The sequence below is a fragment of the Megascapheus bottae genome, chromosome 27 (genome assembly GCF_031878675.1).
Source record: "Megascapheus bottae isolate mThoBot1 chromosome 27, mThoBot2.hap1, whole genome shotgun sequence".
In the NCBI taxonomy this organism is placed as follows: Eukaryota; Metazoa; Chordata; class Mammalia; order Rodentia; family Geomyidae; genus Megascapheus; species Megascapheus bottae.
The window spans coordinates 1,986,982-2,003,716 of NC_143535.1; the positions used below are offsets into that span (position 1 = coordinate 1,986,982).

At 46.5% G+C, this 16,735-nt stretch overlaps 1 protein-coding gene and 1 non-coding gene across 5 annotated transcripts; one reads left to right on the top strand and one right to left on the bottom strand.

Moving 5' to 3' along the window:
- Positions 1 to 2,548: 2,548 nt before the first annotated feature.
- On the top strand, positions 2,549 to 16,572 carry Cfap300 (cilia and flagella associated protein 300). 4 transcript variants are annotated; one of them, XR_016532855.1, is made up of 7 exons: positions 2,549 to 2,758; positions 2,886 to 2,967; positions 3,816 to 3,891; positions 9,154 to 9,320; positions 11,052 to 11,224; positions 11,642 to 11,797; positions 14,290 to 14,346. XR_016532855.1 is itself a non-coding variant. In XM_090319773.1 (7 exons), the coding sequence occupies exons 1-7, from the start codon at positions 2,607 to 2,609 to the stop codon at positions 16,509 to 16,511; spliced, it is 756 nt and encodes a 251-aa protein (XP_090175899.1). In that variant the 5' UTR covers positions 2,549 to 2,606; the 3' UTR covers positions 16,512 to 16,572. The 4 variants fall into 4 exon arrangements, 3 of the variants coding, with proteins under 3 accessions (XP_090175899.1, XP_090175898.1, XP_090175900.1); XM_090319773.1 differs by lacking the exon at positions 11,642 to 11,797 and adding an exon at positions 16,473 to 16,572 and having other exon boundaries at positions 14,290 to 14,356; XM_090319772.1 differs by lacking the exon at positions 11,642 to 11,797 and adding an exon at positions 15,840 to 16,055 and having other exon boundaries at positions 14,290 to 14,356.
- Positions 15,276 to 15,382, bottom strand: LOC150045403 (U6 spliceosomal RNA). Its single transcript, XR_016532903.1, has one exon. It is a non-coding gene; the product is annotated as a U6 spliceosomal RNA (small nuclear RNA).
- Positions 16,573 to 16,735: the final 163 nt, after the last annotated feature.

The window sequence follows — 16,735 nt, forward strand, 5'->3', positions numbered from 1 at the left end:
CCACTTGGATAAATTGAGAGTTTTCCGTGCACCGGGCAGTCAGTGAGGACATGAGCTTTATGAGATGAACAAAACACACAGGGCTGCCCATGTTTTGGAATAATTGAAAGTTAAAGATTCACGGCAGTGGAAAGGCATGTCTGCAGGGAACTTGATTCAAATGGGAGTATCAGTTGTCTCTGAAAGGAGGATAAATTCAGCCCAGCAGGGTGAGTGGATGGAAGCCAGAGGATAAAGAGGAGGGGACGTTACTAAGAAGAGGCAGTCACTAAGAAGAGGCAAGTTGACATTTATGTATTGGTCCCTTCCTGTGTGCCAGACTGCACTCTATGTTCTGGGTCTCCATCAACCTGGAAACCAGAAGGGAAACCACAGAGCTTCCTCCTGCGTGAGAGCAGGAAGGGAGTCTCGTCAGAGGAGCCTGTGGAGGAAGGTAGAGGCCAGGAATTGCAATGGAACACAGTTTTGGGTCTTGTTAGGGGGTTTCTGTCTGTGGTGGTTTGGGGGGTGGGTGCTGGCACCGGGCCCAGGGACTCTCATGGTGGAAGCACACCTCCCACCCCAGGTAGAGCTGTGCCCCCAGCTCCCTGCTCTGGCTGCAGTCTACATGTCCTGACTTTGCAGAAAACATCAGGCTCACAAATAGGTGCTCTCAGTAAATAATAACTCCGGGTCATCTGAGTATCCTCTGTGCGCTGGAGACTGGCCCCGACCCGCTGCAGCCATGCAGCTCAGGTCCAGCTGTGCACCTGGACACGGGACAGCCACGCCTGCATCTGTGCACAGAAGGTGGGGGGGGGAGAAACACTCAACAGAAAGCCCTCATGCCACACGCCTTTGCGTCCTCAAGCCCTTCCCAGCCCACCGGGAGCGACTAGGCGTAGACCCAGAAGGACATGAGGAGGGTGTGTTCCTGTGCTCACTCAGGGCACATGGCCTGGGATCCCCTCCTCTGAGCTGATCATTATTCCAAACTCACTGTGCTTTCCAAGGAGTTACTACAAGTCTCAACAAAGTCTTGGGAAAACAGCAAAAGCCCAACCCACTCTGAAAAAGGAAAAAAAAAAGATTTGAAAAAAATCTCAAGAATTTGTCCTCTGGGATCTGCAGAGCCTCCTCTGGTGGGAGCCTTCCCCCCGCTTGGCAGTGGGCCTGGGTGGGAAGGCTGACCTGTTCACTGCCGCCCTGGGCTTTCTCCAGGCTGGAGCCCCACCAAGTGAGCCTCAGCACCACTTCCAGCTTGCTCTGTGTATGAGGTACTGAGGAATAGAGCGCCAGTCTTCGTGCAGGCTAGGCAAGCACTCTACCACTAGGCCACACTCCTGGCCCCCTTCTAAGCACATCAAGGATTAAGAAAAAAAAAGCTACCCATTTGGAAGTCCTTGGATAGCTGTTCAACAATAATGAATGAAAATTAAAAATGAAAAGTATAGATATACAATTTTTTTTCCAGCAGAAAGTGAGTTTTTTTCTGTTGTAGTATGCAAACCCCAGCTGGGTTCAAACCTTGGCCCTCAGACCCCGGCCTCCTGAGTAGCTGGGATTACAGATGTGAGTCACCATGCCCGGTTGAGAAAAATTTTGTTAAATAGAGATTGTACGGCAAAGCTTTTAGATGTAATTTTTGAAGAAACAGAAAAGCAACAGAGTAAAAGAGTATTTTTCCAGGGCTGGGAGTTTGGCCCAGTGGTTAAAGTGCTTGCCTAGCATGCATGAAGACCCGGGTTCGATTCCTCGGTACCACATACATAGAAAAAAGCCAGAAGTGGTGCTGAGGCTCAAGTGGTAGAGTTCTAGCCTTGAGAAAGTCCAAGGACAGTGCTCAGGCCCTGAGCTCAGGACCCAGGACTGGCAAAAAAAGTTTTTCCAAGTAGTCACGCAGGATTTTTGTCTTCCAAAAAATGGATAAAACTAATTGAGAATAATGTTTTTCTTCGGAAACGACTGAGTCATCAAAGTTAGACAACTGTCCGTCCGAGATTGCAGCATCCGAGACCAGCTGACGCGTGCAGATTAATTAACGTGAACAAAGCATTGACGGGCAGCGCTGCCTGGCCCGCGGAACAGCCAGACCCGGGTCCAGAGGGCCCTGACCCCGGAGGAGGCGGGGCAGGAGGAGCAGGGAGCGCGGCACAGCCCCACCCCTCACGTCTGACCCCACCCACCAAGTCCCGCCCCTGCGCGTGACCCCGCCCTCTAGCCTCAGCACGGCCCCCACATCGCCGCTCCGCCCTGCTTGGCTCCGCCCTCTCGCCGCAGCCCTGCCCAGGCGTGCTCCGCCCTCCCATCGTAGCCACGCTCCCGCGTCGTCTCTTAGCCCTGCTTGGCCCCGCCCTCTCGCCGCAGCCCCGCCCTCCCGCCGTAGCCACGCCCCGAACCGCCTCTCCGCCCTGCTTGGCCCCGCCCTCTCGCCGCGGTCCCGCCCTCCCATCGTAGCCACGCCCCCGCGTCGCCTCTCCGCCCGGCTTGGCCCCGCCCTCTCGCCGCGGTCCCGCCCTCCCATCGTAGCCGCGCCCCCGCGTCGCCTCTCCGCCTTGAGTGGCCCCGCCCTGGCATCGCCTGCAAGTTGGAGAACGTCGCGCGGCTCCGACGGCTGCCGCGTTGCCATGGAAACGGCTCCCCAGCGCCGTCGCTCTCCCAGCTCGATGGCAGCCTCCGGGGAGTCGGGGCATCTCGGCGGCTTCTACTTCAGGTTCCTGCCTCAGAGACCCTTCCCGTCTCTGAGCGCCCCGGAGACCACCGTCCGGCTCCGCCAGTGGTGAGGGGCCGCGAGGCCGGCGGAGCCCGACGGCGGCCGGGGCGGGCCGGGGCGGGCCGGGGCGGGCTCGGGGCCCGGCCGGAGGGCGCCGGGGCGCCGCGAGCTCTCCCCCTCTGTGCCTGCGCAGGTCCATGCTGGGCAGACTCAAGGCGCAGGCGTTCGGGTTCGACCAGACCTTCCAGGCCCACCGGAAGGACGACTTCGTTCTGGTGGGTACGGGGTCGGCCCTGGGCACGGGCCCGTGCGCGCGCCTGCCCGCGACGTGCGCGCGCCTGCCCCGCGACGTGAGCGCGCCTGCCGGTGACGTGCGCGCGCCTGCCCCGCGATGTGAGCGCGCCGGCCCGTGACGTGCGCGCCCCGGGGAGCCTGGGGCCGTCGGCGGAGTCCCGGATCGGCTGAGTTACTCCCCCTCCGCAGTCTCCCGTCTCGGGGAGCTTCCGGGCTGAATTTCCCCCCGTAATTCCCCGGGAGGGCAGAGCACCGCGTCGCTCCCTCCCTCCCCGCACCTGTCACCCCCCTGCCTCGGCCCGGCCCCGACTGCTGGGAAGGCGGAGATGGACGGTCCCTGGGAAGACGGCCGGGTGGGAGCGTGTGTGGGGCTCTGGTCCGGCCGCCCGCGTCGCCCCGCCCCTGAGGCCTGCGCGCTGCCGCCCCGACCGGGTCTGGACGTCTCCAGCTCAGACTCCGTTGGCCTGGACGACCGCGTGCTGCCCACTGCCCATTTCTAGTCGCCCAGCTTATCCTCCTCCTTGGAATCACGTGGGTTTCACCAACGCTGTTCTTGGGAGAGGATGTTGGTTTTTTCTCCAGTCCTGGCCTTGAGCTCAGGGCCTGAGCACTGTCCTTGGACTTTCTCAAGGCTAGAGCTCTACCACTTGAGCCTCAGCACCACTTCCGGCTTTTTTCTATATATGTGGTACCGAGGAATCCAACCCGGGTCTTCGTGCATGCTAGGCAAGCACTTTAACCACTAGGCCAAACTCCCGGCCCTGTAAGTTGATTTTTTTCATTATTATGATAAAGTATTTGACATGTTCTTTTTCAATTTTTATTTTAGGCTTTTTTCAAAGATCCAAACGTTATTCCAAATCTGAAGTTACTTTCCGATTTTTCCGGCCAGTGGATTACATTAGGTAATTGAAATTAATTTTCAACCTTTCAGGTGACGTTAGCTATTATAACAAATTTTACCGTTGAGAATTCTTATTAAATACAAATGGTAAAGAATGAGTCATCTGTTTGGTCAGAAGAGCAGTTTGAGCAGCGGTGGCCAGCCTGCCTGCATGGCTGACCTGGAAGTCTACTGCTCCAGTCCTGCCTAGCACACAGAAGCAGCTTATTCCTTTTTCTTAATTTTGGAGAGTTTTGTGCGTCTTCTATTTCCTCAGTTAGATGCAGGGAGCATTGAGAATGTAAAAGAAAACTTGTACTCAGAGAACTTTCTGGTATATTAAAATATATATGAGGGTCTAGAGTATGGCCTCATGGTAGAGTGCTGGCCCAGCATGCAGGAAGCCCTGGGTTCGATTCCTCGGTACAGCATATATAGAAAAACCTGGAAATGGTGCTGTGGCTCAAGTGGCAAAGCAACAGTCTTGAGCAAAAGTGCTTAAGGACAGCGCCCAGGCCCAATTTCAAGCCCCAGGACTGGAAAAACAAAAACACATGAGTGAGTGTATGTGTGTGTGTGTTTGAGTGTGTGTTTGCTAATGTACCGCAAGTTTGACCATAGAAGCATGTGGACCACCAAGATTTTCCTTGTGGGGATATTTGGACAAAATCTCAGTTGCCATGGGGCCCTTGGAGTAGGCTACCAGGGAACATGGGGGTTTTTTTTTTGTTTTTGGTTTTTTTGTTTTTTTTTTTTTTTGCCAGTCCTGGGCTTGAGCTCAGGGCCTGAGCACTGTCCTTGGATTTTTCTCAAGGCTAGAGCTCTACCACTGGAGCCTCAGCACCAATTCCAGCTTTTTTCCATGTGTGTGGTAGCAAGGAATAAAACCCAGGTCTTCGTGCATGCTAGGCAAGCACTCTACCACTAGGCCAAACTCCCAGCCCCTGGAACATTATTTTTAATAATGCTGTATTAAATCATGGGAGAGTGTCTAATATTCTCAGGAAAATATCATGTAGTTAGCACTTTCATAATACACTGAAACACAGCTAGATCTTTTACCACCAACATTTAAACACTAAACACTCATATAAATGAAAACAGACCTGAGGGATTTTTTTGTGTTTGTTTGTTTATGAGGTCAGGCTCAGCCCAACGTCTCCCCTGCCTACGCTTTCTCCAAAGATCTGCTTACAAGCATGTACCACACCCAGCTTGTTATTTGAGATAGTGTATTGCAAACTTTTAGGTTATGGCTAGCCTCAAACCAGGATCTTCCTGTCTCTGCCCCCTGAGTAGCTAGGATTACAGACATGAGCCATGATATTTGACCAAATAAGCATAAGATTGGAGTCTTAATAATAAAAGCATCATTCTATTCAGAAAAAGAATCTGGTTGTAGTGAGGATTTGTACTCAAGAAAATAACACTTATTTTTTTTGTTGTGGTTGTTGTTGGTCATGGGGCTTGAACTACGGGGCCTGGGCGCTGTCCCTGAGCTCTTCAGCTCAAGGCCACCTACCACTCTACCACTTGAGCGACAGCACCGCTTTCAGTTTTCTGGTGGTTAATTGGAGATAAGAGTCTCACAGACTTTTGTGCCTGGGCTGGCTTTGAACCATGGTCCTCAGATCTCAGCTTCCTGATTATCTAGCAGTTACTTTTAAATTAGGGTTTTTTTTGTAGTGGTGAGAGAATGTTTTGGGTACATTGTCCTGTTGTACTTCTAGCCTGCTGTGAAAAAGTTACAAAAGTAACTTTTCTTTAAGAACAAGGTTTCAAGCAGTTCATGATGTTAGGCTTAACAGGCCATATTTTATTGCTTTTGGTTCAATTTTACTGCAAAATTTATAGAGTGAAAAGCTGGCGCAGCATGCTCTTCATACTAATTATAAAATGGAGTGTCAGAGCACCACATATTTGCCAACTCAGAACTTTCAAAGGAAAATAATCAGCCATGTATCACTGAGTATATAATACACGTTTACATTCACTTGAGGCAATCCACTTGAAAAAAGGCTCACTGAAATGTGGTCAAGCTTCCTGAATAGTGGCACATGCTTTGTAAAATAGCACTGATTTTTTTTTCCTGCTTTTTGAATGAGGCATTGCAAAAAAAAGAAAGCTTCTAAAATTCCACATGTGCCTGACAGTACCAATTAGAAGTAATGTGAAAAGTAGGTCAGACGAGCAGCCCCGGGTTCAGAAGCAGCAGTCCAGTGGCGTGCCAGCACTCTTCCCTCAGCATCCTTCCATCTCCCCCGGCTGTTTCTTGTTCTTCTAAGCCATCCTGCTACTCCCCAAGCAGGATGTGGCGGCCCAGCACTGAGGAGGTGGGGACAGGAAAATCTCAAGTTGGGTTTGGCAATATTATGAGGCAAAAAAAGAAGAGTAAGAGCCAGTTTTCTAAAGTGGTCAGACTCTACACAGCTCCTTTGGTTTTACAACCGAGCTCAGAACTACTCTGTTATTTCCTATGGTCTTTCACTTGATCTGATCCCGGCAAGTATTTGCCTCTGAGACAAGAAGAGCTTCTCTTAGCAACATCTTTCTTGAAGTCACTGAGGCATACACAGTTCCTGCCTTCAGGCGTGCTTGTCTCTGCACTAGCCCCGTTCAGGATCGTGGCCTCGAACAACAGGTTCCAGCATGACCACAGGTGGACAGTCAAACTAAGAGGTTGCAACAAGTGCTATGGTGTAGGCTTTTTGTTTGGTTTGTTGGTACTAGCTTCAAACCTGCCAACCGCCTGCCTCCACCTCTCAGAGCTGGGGGTAGATGAATGCCAGCTTGCCAGTACTGCTTACACAGGGGAGACACACAGGAGGGGTATACAGAGGCCCCCAAACCTCCTTTGACTTTGAACAAAAGCACACCATCCATTCACACCGGAGTGAGTGTGTGTGTGTGTGTGTGTAAGGGAGGGAGCAGCTGGATGCTGGTGGCTCACACCTGTAATCCTTGCAATTCAGGAGGCTGAGATCTGAGCATTACAGTTCAGAGCCAGGAAAGTCCATGAGACTTTTATTTCCTATTAGCTACCAGAAGTGGCGCTGTGGTTCAGAGTAGTAGAGCACTAACCTTGAGTTGAAGAGCTCGATGACAGCTCCCAGACCTAGAGCTCAGGCCCTATTACCAAAAAATAAATTAATAAAATGAAAATAAAAAGAGAGGGAAATAACTGGTTGATTAACATAATAATGAAATATAGTCTTTGTAATATTTATGACTATGTAATTTAATACCACCTTCATAATAAAACTATTCCCTGAAGATACGTTTATGAAATTAGGGTAGGAGAAAGGGTAGAGAGAGGAAGGAATGAAAGCTACAAGAGAAAGGTAGAGCCGGGAACTAGTGGCTCAAACCTGTAATCCTAGCTACTCAGGAGGCTGAGATCTGAGGATCACAATTCAAAGCCAGCCTGAGTTGAAAAGTTCCTATGAGATTTTGTCTCCAGTTAAGCACCAAAAAAAAAAAAAAAAATGAGGCTCTGTGATTCAAAGTGATAGAGCACTAATCTTGAGCAAAAGAGCTTGGAAACAGCACCCAGGACCTGAGTTCAAGCCTCATGCCTGACCAAACGAAAAAGGGCTGGGAATGTGGCTTAGTGGTAGAGTGCTTGCCTAGCATGCGTGAAGCCCTGGGTTCAATTCTTCAGTAGCAAATAAACAGAAAAAGCTGAAAGTGGCACAATGGCTCAAGTGGTAGAGTGCTAGCCTTGAGTAAGAGAAGCTTAAGGACAGTGCCCAGGCCCTGAGTTCAAGCTCTAGGACTGGCAAAAAATAAAAGTAGATAAAATACCATTAATTTTTCAAATTTCTATAATTCTGAACTTAGGAAACTTGACTAGGGCCTGGTTTCAAATTTACCATGACTTGGAAAGCTTTTTTGTAATAAACACTGTACATGATATTACAGAGGTGTTGTTTTTCTATTATTGTTCTGTTTAGATTTTTAGGGAAAAGAATATATTTTTAAGATGCCCTTCAAGATTTAGCACCCCCCTATTAATTTAAATTTTTGCAATGTGAATAATTCTTCTTCTTCTTTCTTCTTTCTTCTTTTTTTGCCAGTGCTGGGGCTGGATCTCACAGCCTAAGGCCTGTCCTTGGAAATTTTTTGCTCAAGGCTGGCACTTTGCCACTTGAGTCACAGTACCACTTCTGGCTTTTTCTGTGTATGTGATACCCAGGAATTTAACCCAGGGTTTCGTGCATGCTTGGTGATTTCTAATATGAATTCTAAAACATTAAGCATAATACAGATCATAAAAAGGTCTTGTTTAATCCATTTGATAAATGGGTTAAACACAGTTTAAGAATCCCTTATTAAGCTGGGCCAGTGGCTGACACCTGTAATCCTAAATTACTCAGGAGGCTGAGAGCTGAGAATCAGGTTTCAAAGGCAGCCTGGGCACAAAAGTCCATGAGACTCTTACCTCCAGTCAACCACCAGAAAACTGGAAATGGCACTGTGCCTCAAGGGGTAGGTCAGTAGCCTTGAGCTGAAGAGCTCAGGGACAGCACCCAGGCCCAGTGTTCAAGCCCCATGACTGACAAAAAGAATCCCTTATTATATATAAAACATGTATTTCGCTTTCATATATTCCCTAATTTCTAATCATCCCAGACTAGGAATGGTAAGATTTAATTACAAATGTTTCATGATGAGTGAAATAGGAATAGGCCACAGAATGGGGATTTAATAAAGTCCCTAAGTCAGTGTGTCCTTAGTTATAGCATATATTGTGGAATATAGGTAAGAAACACATCATTAGATGATGTTGCTCCAGGCAAACATCACAGTGTTTACAGTAGCCTAAACATGAGGGGGGGAGACTGAAGCGCAGCACAGCCAGTCTTATAGGAGTCTTGCTTCTAATAGAAGTAAGAGCATGCACGCTAAAATGCTGACAGAAAGTACAGTAGACATATGGACCAAAGCATGTCATTCATACTCAGTAGTGTGTACTGTGTACAGCTGAGAACGACCCTTGTTCTGGTAGCCCACAGGGGTTTGTGCACCCCGGCACCAGGCAGGAGAAGAGGAGTGTGTGCCGTGGTGGCATCAGCTCCATCTCTTAGGCAACAGGAATTTTCCCGCCCTGTTACCATCTTTGGGACTGGCACGGTCAGTGCCGCCAGCAGTGCCGCGCGTGACTATGAAGCAGGTCAGATTGGGTCAGATTCAGTTACTTCTTGGGATTTCAGCATACTGACTGATTTCAGAAATAGTTGAGAACATTGACTTTTTCTCCATTCTTTAAAACGTCTTATTTTAGGAACTGAAGTGCAAAAAATTGAAGCGACAAGCGTTCCGTGCACACAGCTTTCCATGTCATTTTTCAATCGGTTATATGAAGAAGACATTGTACGAGACAGTGGACATATTGTGAAATGTTTAGATTCGTTTTGTGACCCATTTATGGTTTCTGATGAATTACGGAAAGTAAGTACAGAGTGTTAAAGGCTTACAAAATTCAAATGTCAAAACTTTTGTTTGCCCTAAAACCCATGGAATCCCATTTTTTTTTCCTCATTGGTGTAGGTGGGGGTGTCCATTGTGGAGTTTAAACTCAGGGCCTAGCTGCTGACCCTGAACTCTTCAGCTCAAGCCTAACTCTACCACTTTGAGCCATGGCACCACTTCTGTGTTTTTGATGGTTAATTGGAGATAAGCGTCTCAGGAAATTTTCCTGCCTGGTCTGGCTTTGAACTATGGTCATCAGATCCCAGTCTCTTGAATAGCTATGATTCCAGGCATGAGTCACTGACACTTGCCTATAAAATGCTTCTTATGACTAATAAGATCATTGGTGAATGATCATATATTGATCAATGTGCTCCATTGATAGACCTCTTCTTGGATAGGACTTTCAGTAGCTCTGGCCTGGATGTTAGGACATCCCTCGAGTAGGAGAAGGTGGTTTGCCCCGGTGATGCTGACATCCAATGGGTAGAGATGCTGCTAACACATAGTGCAACTCAGCTGGTACCAGTGGCTCACACCTGTAACCCTAGCTGCTCAGGAAGCTGACATCTGAAGATCTCAAAGATGCCATCATCAGTTAACAAAATGCCACACTAGAAACATGGCTCCAGGGATGTGAACCATGAGCCAAAAAGCCTAATGAGAGCTTGAGGCCCCAAGTTCAACCACATTTTACAACTCAGGACAGTGTCTCACCACAATGTCATCCAGCCCAACAAGTCAATAATGCCACAGTAGAAAAACTCAGGCTTCTGCCAGGCGCGGTAGCTCATTCCTGTCATCCTAGCTACTCCGAAGCCAGCCCGGGCACTAAAGACCTTGGTACTTTTATCTCCAATTAATCTCTAAAAAACAGGAAGTGGCAGCACTTCCTACAAGGGGTAGGGTGGTAGCCTTGAGCTGAAGAGCTCAGGGACAACACCCAGGCCCAGAGTTCAAGCCCCATGACCGACAAAAAAGTAAAAGAAAAACTCAGGCTTCCATATTTTCTTCAATATGAGGCTCTTGACCCATCAAATATCAAAATTAACCCTAGAGTAAAAGTTCTTTTGTAGTAGGAGCTATGGCTCAAGTGGTAGAGCGCTAGCCTGGAGCTGACAAAGCCAGGAACGGTGACAAAGACAACTTGGTTAACTACGTTAAACTTTTTTTTGGTGAAAGAAATATGGCTGTGCATTAAGACTTGGTCCATTCTTCTTTGGAGCGTTAGTGCATAGCCATAAAATGGAAGGGGAGTGGAGATCACGGCACTCTGCAGTTCCTTAGGGACTGGTTCTTAGAAGACCTTCAAGCCAGCCGCTGTGGCTCCCACCTGTACTCCTAGCTACTCAGGAGGCTGAGACCTGAGGATTCCAGTTTGAAGCCAGCCTTGGCCGCAGAGTTTGTGAAACTCTTATTTCCAGTTAACTACCAGAAAACCAGAAATGGCACTGTGGCTGAAAGTAGTAGACTGCTAGCTTTGATTGAAAAAGCTCAGGGACAGCACCCAGATCCTGAATTCAAGATTAGACCAGAATGTGCTTAGTTAATAGAGAACTTGCCTAACTTGAACAAGGCTCACTGTTTGATTCCCAGTGTTTATTTTATAAATAAAATCTAAATTTATGTTTAAATGTGTAAGTTGAAATTTTACATTTAAAAATTAGAACCTTGGATAACATAGCATTAAGAAGAATTTTGTCATCCTAGGTGTTGCTATTAGAAGACTCAGAAAAATATGAAATATTCAGCCAGGCAGATAGAGACGAGTTCTTATTTTGTCTTTTTAAACATCTTTGCCTTGGTGGATCCCTTTGTCAGTATGAAGACATGCTCAAGCCATACCTGGAAACAGCAAAGCTTCTGTATAAAGATCTGGTGAGGTAATGTTGCTTTCTCACTATATGTAAGTCTCTGGTTAATAGAGCCAGTTCTTTGTTTTGCTGTGTAAAGTTACCCAGCGTCCCTTTGTGGTCTTAGACACACACCACAACCACAGTGTGTAAAAGTACAACTGTACAACTTCTGTGATTTCCTTTTGTACCCTCCTACGCCACGACCACAATGTGTAAAAGAGCAACTACCACAATCTCTTGTAGCCTCCCATACCACAGTCTGTAAAAATACAACCTCCACCGTCCACCCTTGTAATCTCCTGCAGCACAGTATGTAACAGTACAAGTACCCTGAACCCCTCTTGTAGCCTCTTGCTTTTCTCCCAGGTTAGAGATCTCTAAATTTCCGTGTTTGTTCTCATTCTACTCATTGCTCCTCTATCTATCTCTTTTTCCCTAATTCAGACTTGTTACCCGCGTTTCTGTTGTAAGCACCTGCTGTCTTCTGGACCTTCCCTTCTATCTGCCTTTGTAATCTCACAAGACTGGTGGGAAAGGTCCTCAAGATGCTGAAGTTTGCTCACTAATTGTAAAAAATTACTAACTCTGCTCCAAAGAAATGTAAGAATTTTCATCTATGTAATAGTGAGTTTTTCAGGGGCTGGGAGTGTGGCTTAGTGGTAGACTGCTTGCATAGCATGCCCAAAGCCCTGGGTTTGACTCCTTAGTTACACATACACAGAAAAAGCCGGAAGTGGAACTGGGGCTCCAGTGGCAGAGCACTAGCCTTGAGCAAAAAGTGCTTAAGGAAAGAGCCCAGGCCCTGAATTTAAGCCTCAGGACTCCTGGGCAGGGGAGGGGAGATCACTGAAGGGCTAGATCTCTGTAATTCTTTCCTAGCCATTGGCAGCTCACGCAGAGCTTGCTAGGCAGCTCTGGACCTCTTGAAGATTTTCTTCTGCGTCGTCCCTTTCAGTGTAGGTACAAGCACGTCACCACTACCACCACAGTGAGTGTGTCACATTTAGCATGAGAAACCGTGCTCACTGCCATACACTACAGAGAATTCTAGTTCACACTGTGGAAGCAGCAGCTTTCCCCTGCCTTCCTGTCCATAGATTCTTACCTACAGGTTCTTCTACCATTCTTTGGCACTTGCCAAGGGAGCACCAGACTTTGTGAACCCACATGGGACTTGAAGCCCCTTGGGCAGCTTCCCAGAATTCAGAGCCACATACTCAGTCATGTCATCCACTTCACCAAGGAGGATATTTTTCCAGTGTCTTTAGCTGATGCCAAGTGTTTCCACGCACATTAGGAAGCTCCACGTGCTGTAGCTGCCTTGTGAGGTCCTGCCTGCCCTGGCAGTCACCACGAGCAGTCCTCCAGTCTAGCAAAGTCTGCTCCTAATGTCGGAAGATGCCAAGGGAGCACTGCAAATTACGGTTTGGGCCTTCTTGTTTCAACAGAATGGTAGAATTCTGAAGTATTTTCTTTCTTATAAATCCACTAGGCAGTACTTTGGAAGCAGTGTAATCAAGTGTGACAGATCACTTGTCCAGCAGGGGATGTGGCTTAGTGGTAGAGTGCTTGTCTACCATGCACAAAGCCCTGGGTTCAATTCCTCAGTACCATATACACTGAAAAAGCCAGAAATGGTGCTGTGGCTCAAGTGGTAGAGCGCTAGCCTTGAACACAAGAGGCTCAAGGTCAGTGCCCAGGCACTGTATTCAAGTCCCCGTACTGTCAAAAAAAGTCAATTGTTTTGTTACATTTCAAAAAGGTATATACAGAAGTAAGTCCATAGTAACAAATCATGCCTGTATTTCTTCTACTTGGCACATTAAATGTGTACTTGCTAACATTTTTGGAGAATTCTCCAAGCCACATCCCATCCCAGATGTGGAATTTATTATCTGATTGGAGAAGCTTAGATTATGGCCTTCAGAGGCTAGGTAAGGGATGGGGGGGTCTTGATTTTCACAACGAGGGACTAATTTTCGTTCTACAAATGATATAAATAAGACAATCAGAACATTGATATACTTACACTATTTTCCAGGGCTGGGTATTGAAATCCAGAGCCTCGTGTGTCATGGAGCAGGGGCTGCACCATGAAGCTAGACTCCTAATCCCACTTTCAAAGAGCATTACATGGAGTCCAGCATTGAGGTGCACACCTTTTTTCCCCGCACTTGAGAGCCCAAGGCAGGAAGTTTCACAGTTCAAACCCAACCTGGAAAATATTGTGAACCTTAAAAGAAATTAAGAGAAAGCCTAGCTGCTCGGGAGGCTGAGAGCTGAAGACCATGGTTTATAGCCAACCCTGGGGCAGGAAAGTCACCGAGACTCTTATCTCCAATAAACTACTCAAAAGAACTAAAGTGGTGCTGTGGCTCAAGTGGAAGAGTACTTGCCTTGGTCAAAGGAAGCCCAGACACAGAGTTCAAGCCCCAGGACTGGCCAACAAAAAGGAGGAGGAAGAAGGGGGGAGGGAGGAGGAGAAGGAGGAGAAAGAAAAGGAGAGCCAGGCACCAGTGGCTCACACCTGTAATCCTAGTTACTTAGGAGGCTAAGATCTGAGGACCATGGTTTGCAGCCAGCCTGGGCAGGAAGAATGACTGAGATTCTTACCTCCTTTTAACCATTAAAAGAAGCTGGAAGCAGAGCTATGACTCAAGTGGTAGAGAACTAGCCTTAAGCAGAAAAGAAGCTCAGGGACAGTGCTCAAGCCCTGAGTTCAAGCCCTAGGACTGGAAAAAAAATACCAATGATAATAGAATTGAAAGATATGATTCATTTGTGTTAACAATACACTTTTAGGCCAGGAGTGTGGCCTAGTGGTAGAGTGCTTGCCTAGCATGCACAAAGCTCTGTGTTCAATTGCAGGGTACCACATACACCGAAAAAGCCAGAAGTGGTGCTGTGGCTCACGAGCCAGAGCACTAGCCTTGGGCAAAAAGTGCCCAAGGACAGTGCCCAGGGCCCTGAGTTCAAGCCCCAGGACTGGTAAAAAAAAGAAAACACTTTTATAGATGAACTGTTCCATGTGACAAGTCCTCAGTTAACCAAGCTTTTTATCCTAAATATGCTTTTTCTTTTTGCCTTATTAGTGTTCGAAAGCATCCACAAACCAAGAAAATAGAAATTACCTCTTCTGTCTTTAAAGTTACAGCCTATGTAAGTATGGAGGGGAAATCTAGAACCAATGCTTTTACTCATTGTGGGTAGAGTCCTTTCAGCTGGTGCTGGCACTTTGAGTGCTCTTGACGCTAGAAACAGTGATGCGTTGTGCTGACACATATCGTTAGAACAGTTTGATTTTTTTTCCTTCATGGCTTCTGTTGCCTATATCTAGTAATATTCCCTGGCTTCCATGGAGTGGAACACAGCTCGTTGGTCTGTAGAGCAATAAAATGCAATAAACGTCTTTGTATCACAGATTCTGAAGCTTGAGCTTCAGTATCATATGGAAGATATTACAAATGAAATCATTTCTAAGTATCTCCACTCAACCACTTAAATTGATTACTGTGTATCAACTAGTGTGCTGAGTTAGGACACAATAGTAGAGAAATAGTTCCTGCCCTCTGCACAACGACTTTATTAGAAAAGAAAGAAGAATGTACTCAAAAATGTCTTATTAGGCTGGGTGCCAGTGGCTTTTGAGATAAGGGGTAAGGTAGCTACTCTGGAGGCTGAGATCTGAGGATTGCAGTTCAAAGCCAGCATGTGCACAAATACACATTAGACTCTCATCTCTAACTAATCACACATAAACAAGCTACAAGTGGAGCTGTGTCTTAAGTGATAGAGTGCTATTCTTGAGCAAAAGAAGCCCAGGAACAGTGCACTGGCTCCTAGTTTAAGCCCCAGAACTGGCACAAAAACAATTTTAAAAAGAAAAGTTCATATTAACATGTTAAAGGCATTTTTAGCAAATGTTGAGGTTTCCCCTTGGACAGTAAATTCCCAAAGGATAAGAATTATGCCTATAGGTGTCAAATAGACATTATTCACAGATTACTGTCAATAAATATTTAAACTGTTAGTTACCAGTGATTTTTAAAATTGTATTTTATTGTTGGGGTGATGATAGAGAAATATGGAACGCTTCACATATTTGCATGTCATTCTTGCACAGAGCCCATGCTAATCTTCTCTGTATCGTTCCAATTTTAGTGCATGCGCTGTCAAAACGAGCACTTTCCTGATTTTTTTTTTTTTGGCCAGTGCTGGGCCTTGAACTCAGGGCCTGGGCACTGTCCTGGACACTCTTTGCTCAAGGCTAGCCTTCTGCCACTTTGAGCTACAGCTTTTTTGTGTATATGGTACCAAGAAATCAAACCTAGCTAGGGCTTTCTACATGCTAGGTAGGCAAGCACTCTACCACTAGGCTATACTCCCAGCCCCACTTTCCTGATTTTTTTAATATATTTTTTATTGTAATTAATAGAAGGGTTACATGATATTTGCCAGATAAATGGTGCCTTAATTCCCACACATTGATACCCTTTCACATGTCATGGTCCCCATTACTTTCCTGATTTTTAACAGAAATGACACAATAGTAAAATATGTTGTCATTGGCATGCAGTCATATACTAAATAATTTGTAGAATATACTGAAATGCTAATGTTAGTATACTACATAATTTTTCAGGATTCAGCTGGTGTGTGCTACCCTTCCAGGAAGAATCACGAGCAGACATTTTCTTACTTTGTGGTGGATCCTGTCAAACGTCATGTTAACGTTCTATACCATTGTTTTGGCGTTGGGGATATGTCTTGAGTCCTTCAGATGACCTGTACTGGCTTTTCCTTTATTATTTTTCTATTTTTATACTAATTCAGACATACATGTTTGCCTTGTAGAGAGCCACTTAGAGCAGGAGAAGGAGTCCCTGCCTTAGTTTTGATAGATACATAGTAATTGTGTATGCGTGTACATAATACCATGTACTATTTCAATATCTGCATATGTTTAATTTAAAATTACATAAAGACAAAATAAGAATTTAAAAGTTTTTTTGTTGTTGTTGTTATCAATCACACAGTCCAATCAATTGTAATTCATTCATTCATTCATTCATTCAAAGACCAGGTCTTGCTCGTTAGCCCAGGCTGCCCTTCTATCTCTCGTTGAAACTACAGGCATGTACCACGGCACCCAGCCCACTGATTCCTTTTGAATGCTAAGTCTATGCCAGGAAAGGATCGGTTTACTCTGAGAGAACATGTACTTCCTATCCATGTAGTTAGGGATAGTGGTGTCTAAGACTGTGATCCTTGACAGGCACAGTTGCATGAATTCAGAAAAGGAAGGGAAGCCTAAGAAAGATCTGCATGGGTGAAGAGGAGAGCAGGATGCATCCAGCCTGGCCAGAATCCAGGCCCAGAGGAGCCCTTCCTGCTGTAGGTCAGCATAGAAGGCAGACAGTGGCGCGCCTTCCAGGGAAGATTCCTTTATTGTTTTGGAGAAAACATTTATGTAAATGATCTAAGTGTAGAAGCCTACTGGGAAAACCTTGAAAGAGTTTGGGCTGGGCTATCAGATTG